We start from the raw sequence: 20,197 nt of genomic DNA, 5'->3' as shown, positions 1-20,197 counted from the left end.
ATTCAGTATTGTGTGGTTCTAAAAATGAACAGCATTAGCTTATCACATATCTAGGGCTGATCTGCCACATGTGAATAATCAGTGTAATAGACAGTTGAATTTATAATTTAGATAGAGAGAAACTATTTCCTCTGGCGAGAGGGTCTAGAACAAGGCGTTAAAGGCATAAAATTCGAGCTAAGCCGTGCAGCGGTGATGTCACACAAAGGGTGGTGGAAATCTGGAACTATTAACCTCCCCACCCCCACCACTCCAAAAAAAAAGCTGTTTAGACTAGGTCAGTTGAAAACTTGAGAACAAAGGTTGATGGATTTTTGTAAGAAGTTATTAAGAGTTAAAAAAAGCAAATGGGGTAAATTGAGTTAAGGTGTGGATTGACCATGATCTATTTGAAGAGTGGAACAGGCTTGAGGGTCTGAATTGTTGGTCCTATGTTCCTAATTTGTAATTTGCTTTGGTAAGGGGCACTTTCAGCATATTTTTAGTTTACCTTTCCCAAAACAGAGTTGCGGGGGTGGGGGTTGTTATGTTTACGTTTGCCTGTTTAATTCATCTGGTCTTCTTTCCTTGTGTAAACCCTATCATCTCCTATGTTCAGGGCCAGAGGTTTGTCACATGACTAGCTTCAAAGCACTCTTCAAATTTCTGTATCTGTGTGGATAAATTATATAAAAATGCATAGGATAATATATTAATTGTGGCATACATGTATGAATTATTTTATTACTTACAGTTTTTCTTATGTCATTTGCGTTTTGTTATAAATTGGAAGCTTAAAAATTTCTCGTCTGTTTTTAAAACTATTTATGTAGCATGTTGATGGGATATTCAGAACTATGCGCATCACAGCAGGTGGCTGACGATGTGGCTTATGTATGTAATGTTAAAGCCAGTACCTTGAATGCCTTTTAAAATCTAAAGAAAAACAAAAACAAAGTTGTTGATTTCTTCAGTTATAATTCTGCTCAAAGCTCTTCCAAATATGACTAAGCAAATAAAGTAACAAATCTAGTGATTGAACAAAGGGACACATCACACCTTGTGCATTAATTGCCCAATTACGGGCCTCAGTTAGCAACGGGGTGGGAATGCTATCCATGAACCTTCCTGCCTTGGACCTGATCTAGGCAGAGGCGGGAAGGCATTGGGGTCCCCGCAGGCTTTTGCCTGATTGAATACCCCACTGCCTCTAAACTCGCCTCTAAACAATGCCAGGGGAGGGCATTGAATTCTGGCCATAGATACTAACCTCAGGCTTTATTTATCTTTATTCCACTTGTTTAACATGCATTGTTATGTAATTGTGAGCAAATTTGTAGTCATCATCATTTCATTCAGTATTACTTATGCTAAGGGGATGCAGGAGGTAACATCAATGTTAACTTAATTCATCAACTTGGAACAGATTTTAAAGTTCTGCAAAATAACCAAATATATATTTGTTATTTTATCTATTCTATCAGTTTAAATTTGTAATCCTTGAAGAAAATTTACTTATGTCTTTTCTTCATCCCTGCCGCAATTTGTTAATGGTTGCATCGTATGGACTGTGTGGTTTTTTTGCAGGGTCTCATTAGACACACTGGCAGCATTGCTGAAGTCCAGTAAGTGTTTTACCTAGTTAACTATCTATGCAAGTTAATCAATAAGGAAAGGCATTTTCTTTCCTCTTTAAAATTTGTTTTCATATTTCCCCCCATTTTTCCATCTCTTGGATTTTGCTGGGGCATGAATCTACAATGCTAGTAGCTCTTTAGTCCAATGTCCATTTGAACACTCATCTTGTGGGCATCACAATTAAGCCTGATCCCACTATCTCTGATTTTATTTGTGCTTCTGGGAGATGTTCAATTCTTCACAGGTGCCTTTTCCACTTGATGTAGTTCAGATTGAGACTTGAGTGGTACAGAACATGACCCATCCCCTGTCACTTTTATAACAATTATGTCTTTGGCACCTAAAGGACATTAGTGAACTTGATGGATTTTTAAGACAATCTAATAGTTTTGTAGTCACCAGTGCATTGACTCGCTTTTTCTTCAGGATTTATTGAATTGAATTACGTCTCAGGTGGATGTACGTGATCCCATGGCACTATTTTGAAGAAGAGCAGGAGATTTACTCTTGACCAATATTTAATCCTCATTTAACATCACAAAAACAGATTATGATATTCCTGTTTGAGGGAGATTGGCTGCCACATTTCCTATATTACAACAGTGACTACACTTCAGAAGCATGTCATTGGCTGTAAAGCACTTTGGAACACCTTGTGGTCATGAAAAGCATATATAAATGCAAGGATTTTTTTAGTTGTCTAAATTTAGAAGATGCAATTCATAACAGGATGAAAAGTGACCATACAAAAAATTACATTTTGCTGCAAAACTTCCACATGTCACAATAGTGTAGTGGTAATGTTCCTGGATTAGTAATCCAGAGATTTGGACTAATTCAGAAGGATCAAATTCCACCAGCAGCAGGGGCAATTTAAATTCAATTGAATAAACCTGGAAAAAAATTTTAACCTTCATATTGACGACCAATCAATTGGATTGTCTTAAAAACCTATCTGGTTCACTAATGTTCTTTAGGGAAGGAAACCTGCTCTCCACAGCCTGTCTGGCCTATATGTAACTCCTGACCCACAACAATGTGGTTAACTCGTAACTGCCCTATGAAATGGCCTAGTACTCCATTCAGTTGTTTCAAACTGCTATGAACAAGTTGAATACAAACAAAATAAAAAAAAAAACTTCCCCATAAAAGTTTACCAAATTTTATGCTTGTGAGAGTGATACTACTTATGCTTTTTATGACACAGGAACATGCAAGCAGGAGTAGAACATTCAGCCCTTAAAACCTGCTCCATCATTTGAAAAGATCACGGCTGATCTGGTCGTGGCCTCAACTCCACTTCCTTGTCTATCAAAAATCTTTCTTACTTGCTCTTGAATAAACTCAGTGACCCAGCCTGCACTGCTTTCTGGGGAAGAGAATTCCACAAACTGATGACCCCAAGAGAAATCAAAAATTCTAATCTCCATCTTAAAAGGGAGACCTCTTATTCTTAAACAGTGTCCTCTAGTTCTAGTCTCCTCCATATGAGGAATCATCCTCCTGGCATCCACCCTATTAAGTCGCCTTGGGATCCTATATGTTTCAATAAGATCTCCTCTCATTCTTCTAAGCTCCAGTAGATATAGGCCCAACCTCTTCAACCTTCCTTCATTAGATCAGTCCTTCATCCCAGGAATAAGTTGCGTGAACTGTCTCTGAGCTGCTTCTAAAGCAGTTATATCCTTTTTCAAATAAGGAGACCAAAACTGAAAACAATATTCCAAGTGAAGTTTCTCCAAGGCCTTGTAGAGCTGCAGTAAAAATCCCTGCTTTAAAAATCCATTTCCCTTCTAATGAACACCATCATTCCATTTGCCTTCCTAATCACATGCTGTACCTGCATACTAATGTTTTGTGATTCATGCACCAGGTGAGGTGAGGTCAACCAGGCCAGGTCAACTGCCCTTGACATCAAGGCTGCATTTGACCGAGTGTGGCATCAAGGAGCTTTAGCAAAAGTGGAGTCAATGGGAATCAGGGGGAAAACTCTCTACTGGTTGGAGTCATACCTAACATGAAGGAAGATGGTAGTGGTGGCTGAGATCAATCATCTCAGTCCCAGGACAATGCTGCAGTAGTTCCTCAGGGTAGTGTCCTCGACCCAATCATCTTCAGTTGCTTCATCAATGACCTTCCTTCCATCATAAGGTCAGAAGTGGGGATGTTCATTGCTGATTGCACAATTTTCAGCTCCATTCGCATCTCCTCAGATGCTGAAGCAGTCCAAGTCCAAATGCAGCAAGACCTGGACAATATCCAGGCTTGGGCTGACAAGTGTCAAGTAACATTCTGGCACAATTGCCAGACAATGATCATCTCCAACAAGAGAGAATCTAACCATCGCCCTTTGATGTTCCATGGCATTACCATCACTGAATCCCCCCACTATCAACATCCTTTCGGTTACCATTGACCAGAAACTGAACTGGATAGCCATAGAAATATTGTGGCTACAAGAGCAGGTCAGAGCCTAGGCATCCTGCAAGGAGTAACTCACCTCCTGACTCTACTTGTGCCGTCCACAGTCTACAAGGCACAAGTCAGGAGTGTAATGGAACACTCTCCACTTGCCGGGATATGTGCAGCTCCCACCTCACTCAAAAAGCTTGACACCATCCAGGACAAAGCAGCCTGCTTAATTGACACCGCATCCACAAACATTCACTCCCTCCACCACTGATGCACAGTGGCAGCAGTGTGTATCATCTACAAGATGCAGTGTAGAAACTCACCAAGGCTCCTTGGACAGCACCTTTCAAACCCATGACCACTACCATCTAGAAGGACAAGGGCAGCAGATAGAAGGGAACACCACCACCTGGAAGTTTCCCTCCAAGTCACTCACCGTTCTGACTTAGAAATATATCGCTGTTCCTTCACTGTCGCTGGGTCAAAATTCTAGAACTCCCTTCCTAACAGCACGGTGGGTTTACCTGCACCACATGGACTGCAGCGGTTCTAGAAGGCAGCTCACAACCATCTTCTCAAGGGCAACTAGGTATGGGTAATAAATGCTGGCCTAGCCACCGAAGCCCACATCCCATTAATGAATAAAATAAAAAAAATCCAGATCCTTCCACACCACTGAGCTCTGCAATCTCCATCCATTTAAATAGTATACTGCATTTCTATTCACCCTGCCAATGTGGACAGGTTCACATTTTCTGACATTATACTCCATCTGCCAAATTTTTGCCCACTCACTTAACCTATCGAAATCCTTTTGCAAATTCTGTACCTCCTCTGACAACTTTGTTTTCTACCTACCTTGCTGTGATTGGCAAATTTAGCTACCATTCGTTTGGTCCCTTCATCAAGTCATTAATATAGATTATAAATAGTTGACGTCCCAGCACTGACCCCTGTGATAGTCCACTAGTTACATCTTATCAACCTGAAAACGACCCATTTATCCCTACTCTGTGCTTCCAGCTAATTAACCAATCCTTTATCCATGTTAATATGTTACCCCCTACACCATGTGCACTTATCTTGTATAGTAACCTTTAATGTGGCACCTTATCAAATGCCATTTGGAAATCCAAGTACACCACATCTATAGGCTTCCTCTTATCCACCTTGCTTGTTACTTCCTCAAAATCTCTAGTAAAATTAGTTAAACATGATTTCCCTTTCAGAAAACTGTTGATTCTGCCTGATCACATTATGATTTTCAAAGTATCCTGCTATAACCTCCTCAATAATGGATTCTAGCAATTTCCCTATGGCAGCTGTTAGGCTAATTGGCCCATATTTTCCTTCTTTCTGTCTCCCTCCTTCCATAAATAAAGGTGTTACATTTGCTATTTTCCAATCCACTGGGACCCTTGTAGAATCTAAGGAATTTTGGAAGGTTAAAACCAATGCCTCTTCTATCTCTGCAGCCACTTCTTTTAAGAATTTAGCATGTCAACCATCTGCTCCTGGGGACTTGTCAGCCTTTAGGTCTTGTAGTTTTCCTACCATCTTTTGCCTTGTGATGGTGGTTATTTCCCTTTCACCTTTTGATTTTCAAGTATCCTTGGGAAGTTTTCTAAGTCTTTGATAGTGAAGACGGACACAAAATACCTGTTCAACGCCTCTGCCATTTCCTTGTTTTCCATTTTCAATTCCCCATATTCTCTGTCTAGAAGACTAACAATGGCTTTAATTATTCTTTTCCTATTAAAAATACTGTAGAAGCACTTAATATCTTTTTATATTACTAGCTTGCTTTCTCTCCTGCTCTACCTTTTCCCTCTTTAATTCTATTTTCGCCAATCTTTGCTGGTTCGAAAAATCTGTCCAATCTTATGATCTACCACTAATCTTTGTAGATTTGTGCAATGTTTTTTTCAATTTGATACAATCCTTAACTTCCTTATTTAGCCACAGATGATGTATTCTTCTCAAAGAATCTTTCTTTCTCACTTGGATAAATCTTTGCTGAGAGTTATTAAATATCTCCATGAATGTCTGCCACTGTATCTCTACTGTCCTATCTTTTAACCTACTTTTCGAGTTCACGTTAGCTAGCTTTGCTTTCATACCCTTCTAGTTGCTTTGATTTAGGTGTAAAATGTAGTCATAGAATTTCGCATTCCGTTTGAAGTGGAGAAGTGTGGGTCTATCATGTTATGATCGGTGTCACTTAGAGGCTCCTTTACCATCAGGTTATTGAATAATCCTGTCTCATTGCACATTGCCAGGTCTAGAATCACTGCTCCTTGGTTGGCTTTAGAACACAATGCTCAAAGAAATTGTCCTGAGCGCACTCTGTGAATTCATTTTCCAGGCTGCATGTAGGTTAAAGTCACCCATGATTATTGCAGAACCTTTCTTAGACACCCCGTTTATTTTTCCTTGTATACTGTATAACTACTGTTAGAGGACCTGTTAATCTACTATTACAAGTGAATTCTTAACCTTCCTATTTCTTGTCTCTACAGAAACTGATTCCTCGTTTGAACAAAGGTCATCCCTCACTACTGTACTAATAATATCCTTAATTAAAAGAACTACCCCGCCACCCTTTTCTAGCTTCCTGTCTTTTCGAAATGTCAAATACCCTTCAATATTCAGGCTCCAGCCTTGTTCACTTTGCAATCATGTTGCTGTTAGGACTATCAGGTCTTACATGTTTATTTAAATCTCTGCTAATAATGCTTCCATTTTGTTATGAGTGCTGCGTGCATTCAGTATATAGAGCCTTTAACTTTGTCTTTTAATCATTTTTGCAATCCCTAGCCTTATCTGCTGGTGCACCCTTAAGTTTGTATTTTCTGCCCCTTCCTGCCACACTGCTCTATTACCTCTTTGTTTCCCTTTGATTTACCACATCCCCTCCCCCCTCCCCCTATTTAGTTTAAAGCACTCTCCACCATCCTAGTTGTGCAACTCACCAGAACACTGGTCCCAGCACTGTTCAGTTGAAGACTGCCTCAGTGGTAAAGCTCCTACTTTCCCCAGTACTGGTGCCAGTGCTCAGTCTCCAGCTCATTGACATGGTCGCCTTGGATCACACTGGCGCCCATCAACTCCCACATACTTCCCATTCTGTCCGTAACCGCAACAAACCATAAAGTAGACCTATTATTTGTATTAATATATTAGCTGAATGCCAACATCAGTAAAGAACTTTCTTTATTTGCATATAGTGAAAAGATTTTAAAAATGTGCATGTATCTTTTATTATAGAAACCAATGCCAGGAGGTCAGTGGATAGGGGATACCTTCCTGTTCTTCTCACAATTTATATCGATTGGCATAGACATGACTCAAGGCATCGGCATGTGCTGATCCGCAAAGGGATTTTAACCTGTATCAAGAACATCACAAGTATCAAGTTGGGCAGGAAAGCTTTTGTGGATGCTGAAGGGATAAAGGTCTTGTATAACACTTCTCAAGTAAGTGCATTGATTGATGCTTAACTGTTGCATAACTATGTGGACATAATTGTATGTTAAAAACTAGTTGCAATTTCCATTAAAATTAATCTTTGAATATAAGCATTTATGTTATATTTTAATCAGCTGCCATTCTGACTGCAGACAGCTGCTTTAGGGTAATGCTGATGGTAATATGTGAAACTTGTTCCAAATTGTCCAATAATGAACTGTATAATCTTTCAGACTATTCTAATGAAACCATTTATAATGCTTGAATTCTCTAATGCAGTATAGTAATCAAAAGCTTAAAAAAATACTTTTATATAAAGAACTCTCAGCAGCAATTTAAAAAGTTAATAAAATGGTCAATTTAACAGTTTTGTAGAAGAAATCCTTTACAAAAGAAAAATTCAATGGGATCGTTGGATTTCTTTTAAGCATTTTGCAATATGTGCGCATTTTAAAAGAATCTTCTGCATATTTTAAAAGACTGTAGAGAAAAGAAAGCAGAGGCACTATTACATATAATTAATGTATAGTGTCAGAGGACTGGTGGATGGCAAACTTTATACCTCTGTTTAAGAAAGGAAATAGAACATGTCCTGTGAATTATAGACCAACCGGCTTAACATCAGTAGAAGTAAAAGAATGGAATGCATACTAAGACAGAAAACAGAAAAACATGTAGAAACCAAAATATATAACAATGAATTGCCAGTATAGATTTCAAAATCTTAAGTCTTGTTTGACCAACCTCATTGAATTCTTTGAAGAGGTAACAAGTAGTTTAATACAGGAAAAGTTTGGAGCTCTTCTACAAATGGCCATCTCTTATAATCACGATATTTTCTACCTCGTAGAGGGGTTTGGATCCCCCTTCCTGTAAATTGGGTATGACCAGGACCATTCTGACTAGTTGTAAGTCTGTGGTGACACAATGTTTGGCTGTCGAAAATGCTCATATCAGTCCTCTCAGGATGCATAAGGAGCAATTTCCATCTTTGGGCGCCCAAGTCTGTAGTGTGTCATCTGTGATCCAGTCTAGCACATCTCCACTGTGGAGTTGGGCCAGGTTGTGATGGACTTCTCCCACCAACCATGTGCACGCATGCTGCTTGCACGTGTGGGGACTTAATGTAGCCTTGTTGATACCTGGTTAATGGTGTGGGCATGGTGTTCTAGAACCTGCATGAATCCCAATAAGGTTCCAGCCAGGCTTTTTCCTGTCTGTCCCTGCTGTCTTTTCAATTCATTGGCTCTTAACATAAGTTCCTGCAATGTGGAGGTCAAATGATTAACCTTGTCATCTATCCCTGCTGTGTCTGGGGAATTAATAGTGGATGTCCCTGTCTCATAGAAGGTGACTGTGTCATTAATTAGACCATGTTTACAGCTGGGTGCATTCCACCATGCATGTGCCCCAGATGCTCATAGGGTGTTGGTGACTACCATATCGAGGAGTCGGTGATAGAAGGACCTCATCTGTGTCTCACACTGGTAGTTCCATCTGACTGATATTAAGTACAACTGAAATTATCTCGTGATGTGTGTTCTCAAACAAATTCCTACCGGAGTCCATTACCACAAGTCCACTCTGGGGGCACTTTAAGGGTTTCTTGGTGGCCGTAGTCGTAGTCTGAGGGGGTGTTGTTCCTGGGGTTGTGTGGGTGGTTGTGGTTGTGGGAGGGTCCCTCAGACATACCCTCCATCTGCCATACTCCATCCGAAATTCCTTTGTACCATTCTGTGAACATATTTCCCAGCCTGTTAGGTTGATACTAGGGGGAATCTGAGATGGCGCTGTTAGTTATTACACTTGGTACACATACAATATTAATACATTTATGCTTGATATTTGATGCATTGTCGGGGATGGTCAGGCATGTCCTTTTTTCATCATCCCCTTTACTCAGGAGATTCCAAGTGTGTTCTCATGACGCTGTTGTTCACTCCCAAGTGTCCTGGGATAGCTCTTAGACATAGTCGTTTGTTAACAGTGATACGTAAGCGCTCCTGATCACAGTTGGCATCGCTCTCAAGCTCTTGTGGAACAGGCCTGGCTGGGTCCCTCGGTCAACTTTCTTGGTTCCTTCTATGATGAGGTTAATCATGGTTGTCAAAAGTATTAGCAATATCATGTCCCTGTCAGAGAGAGCATAACGGACGCCAGTTGTCACTGGTTAGTCCTTATTATTTTTTGCGTTTCCATTGTTCCTAATCTGTGTCCAGTGTTTCCACTGGCCTTTCCCTTTCATGTCCACGCATGTGCATATATCACTGGTCATCGAGACCTCATAAGGTCCTTGCCATTGGGGTGCTGTCTGGTTTTGCGGGCAGGGTCCTGACCATCACTTGATCCCCTACTTCTGGCAATCTTTTCTTTTCTCCTGCCTCATCCATTTCCATATGCTTAATAATCTGCTGGTCCCTAACCTCTTATTTCAGGTCATGCAGTTGTTTGATGAATCATTTAACCCTTTCTTGAGATGGCCTTACAAGTGCATGTACAAGTGCCTTTGGGAAGCCTCGTGGCTTATCTGGCCATTAGTTTGAATGGGGTTAGTCTGGTCACTTGGTTAGAAGTTGCCCGCAATTTCACCAGGATGCTGGGTAGCAGATCGGCCCAGTCCCTGCTGGTTTCGGCAATGGCTTTGGAGAATAACACTTTGGAGAGTCTGAATAAACCATACCTGAGCTATGTGGGTGGCATGGCATGTAGAACTTTTGCTTAATTTCCAACAATGTACATGACTGTTTGAATATTTTAGCTGTAAAATGCATTCCCAGATCTGAGTCTATCTACAGTGGTACTCCTCATCAAGGTATAATTTCTTCAGTGAAAATTCTCACTGCAGTACTCGCAGAACAATCTCTTGTTGCAAATATTTCAATCCATTGGGTGAACTGGTTAATTATGACTAAGTAGTACATCCTGCCTCGGCTAGGGGACAATGGTTCGGCAAAGTCTATCTGGATGTATTCCCAAGGACCCTTAGGTCTGGGCTGAAGGGCTGTTTTGATTTTTACAGCTTTACCAGCGTTAAACTGGACACAGGTGACACATCACTGACAATGCTTTGCTACATCCCTACCTATTCTCGGTCACCACCAACATGCTCCTGACACCCAAGCATTGCGTTCCTCTTAAAATGTTGATTTCTGTTATGGATTTGATTTTCCAGACAGGTTTCTCATTAGAAACATCATACTTTATTTACAGGCTGCAGCAGCAGTTACATGCTTCCATCAAGCACCTCAACTAGAAGAAGAACTCCCACTCTTAGGTTCCCCGTGCTTCGAGCTGATTCATTCACACTTGATACTATGTCACATGATACTATGTCTTAATAGTAAGTCTTAAAGCTAGGTCACTACATTCCTTAAAGCTACAATTTCCATGATAGATTTTGAGTAGGTTTTGTCTCATCCATCCTGGGGCCGCTACCTGCCCATCCTTGCTCCAGATTCCATACTCTTCTCTACTTGCAACATTTCATTCCCACTCTTCCTTTTCTGTTTTGGGTGTTGCGTCATGTATTTTCTGCATATCTGCCTTCTCCGGGCCAGCAGTGCCGGCTGCCACTGGCTCTGGGGTCCCTGCTTCTACTGCTCACTTTGCTGCCTCACTTGCATAGGGATTTCCCTTTTGGATAGGATCTTGAACCATTGATGTGCCTTAATTATTATCACAGAAACCTGCCGAAGTAATCGTGCCGCTTCTACCAATTCTTTTACTACTTACTCATATTGTATATGTCTCCTGCTAAAGGTCACACCCTTGCCTACTCCAAGCATTCATATAGTCATGGACAATCCCGAACACATACCTGCTGTTGATATAAATACTCAGGGTGCGGTCTTTGGCTAGCTTGAGGGCGTCTGTGAAGGTCGTAACTTCATCCTGTTCAGAGAGGTCCCCTGGGAGACTTTCCTCACAACAATGACACACCCACTGTCTACTACTGCTCACCCTGCCATGGGGTTATGTTCACATACTTTCGTGACCCATCCATAAACAGGGTAAGATCTGCATTTTCCAAGGGCTCCTCGCAGATCCCACTGGGGTCATTTGAGGTGATAGGATCTCTCAAACTCATGTCCATAACCCCTTTGGCAGGATTGGGACCCATATTTCTAACTATCTATACTGACTTATCCTTTGGCAACAACACTGCTTCCCATGTAGCGCTCCGGCTGTCTGACACAGTCTTTAATCTAATAGTTCCACCAATGTATGCTTATTGTGTTAAATCTCCCTGGTCATCACTACGGGTTCACTAACTTTTATAGCACAACCAATTGCAGCTACACATCGGGGCATTCCGGTGTTGACGGGATTGCTTTGTGGAGATTTTTAAAAAATCTTTGATATTTGCGAACAACTCCCTTCTTTAACAATGATTTGAAACAAACGTAATTTCAATTTTAGCATCTCTTCTTAACTCGTTTTGAAAAGTTCAAATTGGATTCCTGCCAAACTTCAAATCTTCAGCCTTATCTTATATTTTGGGAACAAACTGTGTTGCTTTATTAAATTCTCTTCCCAGCCAAAAACTCTCAGTATTTTTAAATTAACACCATTTGTTTCTAAAATTCTTAGCTTATAGGCAGTGTATTTTCTTTCAGCATATGCATAGGCACCCTTGCCTTTGTTTTGTGTCACACCTACAACTGCTGACCAATTGGATCGAACATTTCCCAATTCTTCCTTGACCAGTCTCCTGAATCGATTGTATCTACCTACTCGGGATAAACCCTGGGTGTTCTTCCACCTCCCACTGGTAACTAAATTATTCATTTGTATTCGAATCTAGCAGGGCACTTTAAATCTTACTAGAATTTGTATGACCTCTGGGTGGAATGATTGAATATCAATTATTTCCTCAAACTTGTTCCAGAAAGCAGTATTTGTATTTGTCTAGGGGTGGATGGGTCCCTAGTCAGCATTTGTCTCTCGGCTGGGATGAAAGGGACTTATTTTACTGTCGTTTGGGTGTTCGCCTGACCATCCCGCCATTGTTCATGTACAATGGGAGCTATGGCCACTGGCTCCTTTGTCTCTGTCTCAGACAGAGCTGAGAGAGCCACGGCACCATATTCAGGTGGCAGCTCCCAGTCCCAGTCATCACCCTGACTGTCACATCCTGCAGCCTCTTTTCTCAGTCCTCCCCAGTCAGTATCATCAGTACTGTCTGGGGATGTAAGTCTTGGTCCTGGAGCCTGTATCACACATATTTTGTTTCTTCTCAATCTGATTTTTACATGTTTACTGAGTCTTAAGAAGTTAGTGATAACGATAATCATACCTTTTCCTTATCCTGAGCATCCCAACACCCATTCTGCTTAGCCGGTGGGTTGGGGGGTGTGGCATGTGTCTTCCGGATCCAATCCTTTCTTTCACATTTTCTCTTCTAGGTTTCTTATTTCTATCTGTTAAAAATTCAGTTGTCAACCTTTCTGATCCTCACTGATTCTCATCTAATCCGGACATATTATGTGGCACTCGCCTCTGGTTTGCCCTTCGGCAATTCTGACCTGCCTTCTCCTGGCGCAGCTCCACTTGACCCATTGCCTAGAGGTGTTCTGACCTGGCAGTCCCTTAGTGTGGCTGTACCTGGCCTATCGCCAAGGGATGGTTCTGACCTGCCTGCTGGCAGCTCATGGCTGACTGTGCAGTTCCTGCTTCCTCATCTCCAGCCGACTCTCTGGTTCGGGTCCCCACAAACTATGTCACATGATTGCCGGACTTACACCCTAACTGTGGGTGGTAAAGTAAAAGTACTCACCCACCTTGTGCGTCCAATGGATTGGTTCCTCAGTCACTGGTGGACACATTGCTTGCTGTGCTGATTGTTGTGGAGTATCTAAAAGATATTCAGCGCAGAGTCAGCTGTAGGTAAAGCAAGCAGCAGTTTTATTCTGTAGAAGTACGCATACAGGGCAAATGCTCTCTCAGAAGCTCTAAAAGGCAATTCGAAGATACACAGTTACTGTTGGTTATGTATACCATCTTTGCGATATCTCATCATTAACTCACAATGTTCTTATTGTTACATCCTTATTTCCAAATGAGCTTACAAGATAAACATGGTTTATAAAAACCTGTTCATCACTTCCGTAGTTACAGAGGAATTTGTAAAACAATCATGGAATGACCTGACCTTTAGCGTAAATGACGTTCCAAAGCATAAACTTTGCTTATCTATCCTGATATTTCACTGCAGTGCCTAGTCATCTGCATACCTTGACTCTGAGGTCAGGCTGTCTATTTATTACAGCATAACTCATGGACCATTCATCAACTTATTTTATTCTGACGCAAAGATCATATTCCTTAGCTTATCATGGACTGACCCATAGGCTAGTCATCAGCTCCTGGGCCTGGCCAAAAGGTCTTATGCTTTCTAGTTTTTTTCTAAACTTCAAACACTTAAAACCTATATCTGCAACTTGGCCAAGCTTGGATGATCGATCCCATGATGCATCCTGATATGCCACTTCAGGGAGTCAATACGGAGGAGAACTGGAACAAATTACAAGAAGACATTAATAAACTTGCAGAATGACATTATTGGCAAATGAATTTCATGGATAATTGTGAGGCAATACATTTTGCTATGAGCAATAAGGAGATCGCATATTGCTTGGAAAATAAGAATCCAAATTGGGTGGAGGAGCAAAGATATTTGGGAGTACAAATACACACAACACTAAAAGTAACACACAGGTTAATAAGGCCATTTAAAAAAACAAGCTAAGGGTTTATTTCTAGAGAGATAGAATTAAAAAGTAGAGAAGTTATGTTAAATTTGTATCAAACCTTGGTTAGACCACACTTGGAGTACTGTGTACAGATGTAGTCACCATATTATAAAAATGTTGCAGAGGCACTGAATAGGGTGCAAATGGGATTTACAAGGGTGATACCAGAAATGTATGGGTTTACATTATCAGGAAAGGATAAAGAGACTGGGTGTTTGCTGTTGAAACAAGAAGGCTGAGGCTTGACCTAATAGAAGTATTTAAAATTATGGAAGTTGTTGATATAGTAGACACAGTGTTTCTATTTGTGGTGAAGAGCAAAGCTAGAAATCAAAGGGGAATTCAAAAGAAGCTTGTTTATCCATAGACTAGTGAGAATGTAGAACTTGCTACCATGGAAAGTGGTTGAGGCGAATTGTGTAGAGGCATTTAAGAGGAAACTAGCTAAGTGTAGAGGGTGAAGTGAATAGAGGGTTATGTTAACTAATTAGATAGGTAAGGATGGAAGGACGATAATGTGAAACATACATGCTACCATGGGCTGTTCAGGTTGAATGTCCTGTTTCTGTGCTGTATATGCTAAGTACTTCTATGTTCTATTTAGAGCATAGCATTAACTAAACTTCTGCTATAATTGTAAAACAAGGTATATTAGTTTGAATAGCTGTCTTCTAACAATTGTGATGATGTTTATTTGAAATACTGGCAATTACAAGATCAAATGTGTCCACATATGATAAGGTGAGACTGTACTGTTTGGCTTGGTAATTTATTAGGCTGTTCCCATCTTTTAACAAAATAAACCTTGGTTTTTTCGAATTTAATAAACTGAGAAAAATAGATGTGTACAGTTTTCCCATGTGTGACATTATGAAACCAAATTCTTTTGCAGGTAATGTCATAAAATTGACCATTCACAATATAACTGTAATAGTAATTCTATCACACTCTACATAACTAAATAGCTCCTTAATGTAATAATAATTGACATAAAGTTATTATTCCAATCTTACAATACATGTGCCAAATCTAAAAGAGCTTACATTCGTTCTTTTTAAAGAGACTTCAGGGTACGTCTCCAAGTTGTTATGGTCAGTGGTGTAAGAATAGGAAATTCTGGTTCAGACCCATATAGCCAGATCTGTTCTCCTTTAGAGTTGAGCTCATACTATGTCAGACCTTTTAGAGCAGCCAGAAGTGTTTTCTTTTATAGTCTGTCCATGCATGTGGAGCAAAAAAAAAGAGATATGCAGTTGTCTGTAGCCTTGACAAGAGCCAGCGGTAGAAATTGATAAACGGTTTGTGTCACATGCTTAGGTCATTTACCTCATAAATGAATCTGTTTATAAGAATTCTTTGGCATTCTATTTCCTTAAAATGTGTTGTCTTTGCTATATGTAGGTCAACTATCTCCACTTTACTTTTTCCATTGTCCCCTTGGCTGCTACTACTTGGTAGGTGTGCTGCACTGCTGGCCCCTGGGGAGGGTGACAAGCTGGGCAAAAGAGCAGTATATTCACTTTACCAGCCAACCAATGGGGGTTGGTTCCACATTTCTTTGTCACTTGGTCACAGACTTTTGTTCCTCCTTCCAAGATTGTTTCCCTTTGATTTTGCCAATCATTTTGGAAGCTTTATGAAGTGCTTTTAAAATATATTCAACCTTTAAAAGGTTGGGACTGTTTTACTTCCCATACAATTCAAACCCTAAATATTGAAATTATATGGATTTTCTCGTGGGAAGTGAATGGTCATTTCATATTAGGATAGAAAATAAGTTCTTGTGCTTCTCTGCTAGCATGTTTTTGACACGTTAAAGGAGATAGACATTGATATATGGATTGGAGAATGTCACTTCAGAGGCATTATTTATATGCAAGTACATTTTTATCGCAAGGAAAGTAGTTGATATTTCGCTTCTTAAGAGAATTTTTGTTTTGACATGAAAATAATTACTTGAAGTTAATGGGCTTGGTTTTAGCCTTTGGGTGGAACTGGAAACTATTATTTTAATTTCATAATCTTTGTCCAACTATGGAAGGTATCTTCTGATTTCCTGTGTTCCAGTTTTGGAGCTTCATTGGAAATGAGAGGCATATCTCGGACAGCGTGCTTTCAGGTTCTTCAGAACCTATCAAAGTAACATAGAGGCTTTATGTATAAATCCCTGCATGTAGATTATGCTACGGTCACTGATCCAGCTTTCAGATTAGTGAAATAATTAATTGTGCTTTCTGTTATCTCCTTTATACTTTTGAACATGTCATTGAAAAGCTCTGCCAATTGAAATCTACTGTATTAATTTTCTACCTGTTTACAGTCTAAACCTGTTAGGGTTTATCTGGATCCAAGAGAATACCAGGGGATTCCTGTCAATTCAATAAGCTAGTTATATTAATGAGGATTTCTGTACAATCCTGGGCCATACCACACCATCAGATATTGGGGTAGCTTTTAGTTTTCACTTGGATAGTAGTCTGGTGGAATGGATTGCTTGCTTGTTGTAGAATCTGTCTGATTTTCATTCCATTAAAATCTCCTTTGTAAATGTAAAACCATACTCTGGTTCATAAAAAAAAACTGATTCCTCCCGAAACTCAACTTTGGCTCCAAGAAAAATATCTGGCACAAATCTAAAAAATAGTAATACCTGTAGTGGTCATTTGCCTTTAATTGGCTGCACACTCAGTTTTGGCTTGAGTCTCTTAGAGCTGCTCACGGACCTTATTTCCTGCCCTTTGGCAAGTTCCCAGTGCTACTCCAAATATGAGCTGGAAGTTTCCATTGAATAAGCACATAGGACTGAGCTTGAGAAATTGCTCAAGGTCAGTACAGGTCACTCACTGCTCTGTACTGATAGTAATAACAGAGTGTTTGGAAAGGGCTAGGAATCTAACTTCAAGCACATCAGATAAAGGGACGACAATGAGAAAGGGGACGGGAAATACAGGACTGAAGGTGTTGTACCTGAATGCACGCAGTATATGAAATAAGGTAAATGAGCTTGTGGGGCAGATTGAAATTGGCAGGTATGAGGTGGTGGGCATCACGGAGACATGGCTGCAAGGAGCTAAATATCCAAGGATATACACCCCATTGAAAAGATAGGCAGGTTGGCAGAGGGGGCAGGGATGCTTTGTTAGTAAGAAATGAAATTAAATCGATAGCAAGAAATGAGGTAGGGTCAGATGATGTAGAATCTGTGTTGGTGGAGTTGAGGAACTGCAAAGGTAAGAAAACCATAATGGGAGTTACGTACAGGCCTCCGAACAGTAGTCAGGATGTGGGGCACAAGATACACCAGGAGATAGAAAAGGCATTTAAGAAAAGCAAGGTTACAGTGATCATGGGGGATTTCAATATGCAGGTAGACTGGGAAAATCAGGTTGGTAGTGGATCCCAAGAAAAGAAATTTGTGGAATGTCTATGAGATGGCTTTTTGAAGCAGCTTGTGGTGGAGCCCACTAGGGAACAGGCAATTCTAGATTTAGTGATGTGTAATGAGGCAGATTTGATAAGGGAGCTTAAGGTGAAGGAACCCTTACGAGGAAGTGACCATAATATGATCGAATTTACCCTGCAATTTGAAAGTAAAAAGCTGGAATCAGGTGTAATGATATTACAGTTGAATAAAGGCAACTACAGAGGCATGAGAGAGGAGCTGGGAGATGAGCCTAGCAGGAAAGACAGTGGGACAGCAATAGCAGGAGTTTCTGTGAGTAATTTGGTAGACACAGCAAAAATTCATCCCTAGGAAGAAGAAGCATACTAAAGGGAGGATGAGGCAACCATGGCTGACAAGGGAAGTCAGGGACAGCATAAAAGCTAAAGAGAAAGCACACAATGCGGTGAAGAACAGTGGGAAACCAGGGGATTGGGAAGCCTACAAAGACCAACAGAGGACAACTAAAAAAGAAATAAGGAGGGAGAAGATTAAATATGAGGGTGGACTAGCCAGTAATATGAAAGAAGATTGTAAGAGTTTTTTAGATATTTAAAGGGTGAGAGAGAGGCAAAAGTGGAGATTGGGCCACTGGAAAATGACGCTGGAGAAGTAGTATTGGAGAACAAAGAAATGGTGGAGGAACTGGATAGGTACTTTGCGTCATTCTTCATGGTGAAAGACACGAGTAACATCCCCAAAGTTCAAGAGAGTTGGGGGCAGAGGTGAGTATGGTGGCCATTACCAAGGAGAAGGTGCTTGGAAAACTGAAAGGTCTGAAGGTCGATAAATCACCTGGACCAGATGGATTACACCCCAGAGTTCAGAAGGAGATAGCTGAAGAGATAGTGGAGGCATTAGCGGTGATCTTTCAGAAATCACTGGAGTCAGGGAGGGTCCCAGAGGACAGGAAAATCGCTAATGTAACCCCCCCCCTGTTTAAGAAGGGATTGAGGCAAAAGACGGGAAATTACAGGCCGATTAGCCTGACCTTGGTCATTGGCAAGATTTTAGAGTCCATTATTAACGATGAGATTTCAGAATACTTGGAAGTTCATGGTAAAATCGGGCAAAGTCAGCATGTTTTCATCAAGGGGAGGTCATGCCCGACAAATCTGTTAGAATTCTTTGAGGTGGTAACGACTAGGTAAGACAAAAGAGATCCAATGGATATTATCTACTTGGACTTCCAGAAGGCCTTTGATAAGGTGCCGCACAGGAGGCTGCTTAGATAAGAGCCCATGGTGTTAGGGGCAAGGCACTAGCATGGATAGAAGATTGGCTGTCTGGCAGGAGGCAGAGAGTGGGGATAACGGGGTTCTTCTCAGGATGGCGGCCAGTGACTAGTGGAGTTCCACAGGGGTCAGTGTTGGGACCACAACCTTTCACTTTATACATTAATGATCTAGATGAAGGAACTGAGGGCATCTTGGCTAAGTTTGCAGATGATACAAGGATGGGTAGAGGGACAGGTAGTATTGAGGAAGCGGGGAGGCTGCAGAAGGATTTGGACATTTTAGGAGAATGGGCAAAGAAGTGGCAGATGGAAACATGGGGAATTGTGAGGTTATTTGGTAGGAAGAATAGAGGCATAGACTATTTTCTAAATGAGGAGAGAATTCAGAAATCTGGAGTGCAAAGGGACTTGGGAGTCCTAGTCCAGGATTCTCTTAAGGTTAACTTGCAGGTTGAGTCGATAGTTAGGAAGGCAAATGCAATGTTGGCATTTATTTCGAGAGGACGAGAATATAAAAGCAGGGATGTGCTGCTGAAGCTATATAAGGCTCTGGTCAGACCACATTTAGAATATTGTGAGCAATTTTGGGCTGCGTATTTCAGGAAGGATGTGCTGGCCCTGGAGAGTTTCCAGAGGAGGTTCATGAGAATGATCCCAGGAATGAAAGGCTTAACATATGAGGAACGTTTGAGAGCTCTGGGTCTATAATCGATGGAGTTTAGAAGGATGAGGGGGGATCTGATTGAAACTTACAGAATATTGAAAGGCCTGAATAGAGTGGAAGTGGGGAAGATGTTTCCATTAGTAGGAGAGACTAGGACCCGAGGGCACAGCCTCAGAGTAAAGGGAAGACCTTTTAGAACAGAGATGAGGAGAAACTTCTTTAGCCAGAGAGTGGTGAATCTATAGAATTCATTGCCACAGAAGGCTGTGGAGGCCAGGTCATTGAGTGTATTTAAGACCGAGATAGATAGGTTCTTGATTGGTAAGGGGATCAAAGGTTACGGGGAGAAGGTGGGAGAATGGGGTTGAGAAACTTATCAGCCATGATTGAATGGCGGAGCAGACCGGATGGGCCAAATGGCCTAATTTCTGCTCTATGTCTTAATGGTAGTCTTGTCACTTTTGACACTTGTATCAGAATTTTTTTCCCTTGTTCCTCAGGCAGCTAGATGCACTCTACTTGAAACATTCATGCTATTTCCATGACTTTCTCCTGTAAACCTATGTTTCCTTTTGATTTTGTTTTACAGTTGAACTCAAGAATTC

At 40.9% G+C, this 20,197-nt stretch overlaps 1 protein-coding gene across 8 annotated transcripts in view; it reads left to right on the top strand.

Moving 5' to 3' along the window:
- Positions 1–20,197, top strand: part of agtpbp1 (ATP/GTP binding carboxypeptidase 1) — a 330,484-nt gene that overhangs the window by 143,615 nt on the left and 166,672 nt on the right. For all 8 annotated transcript variants that reach the window (XM_041185725.1, XM_041185724.1, XM_041185729.1 and 5 more), the window contains 2 exons: positions 1,567–1,604; positions 7,297–7,505. In XM_041185725.1, the coding sequence (XP_041041659.1) occupies positions 1,567–1,604; positions 7,297–7,505 (247 nt within the window). The remainder of the gene's footprint in view (positions 1–1,566; positions 1,605–7,296; positions 7,506–20,197) is intronic.

The sequence above is a fragment of the Carcharodon carcharias genome, chromosome 4, assembly GCF_017639515.1.
Source record: "Carcharodon carcharias isolate sCarCar2 chromosome 4, sCarCar2.pri, whole genome shotgun sequence".
Classification (NCBI taxonomy): Eukaryota; Metazoa; Chordata; class Chondrichthyes; order Lamniformes; family Lamnidae; genus Carcharodon; species Carcharodon carcharias.
This window is presented reverse-complemented; position numbering and strand designations above follow the sequence as displayed.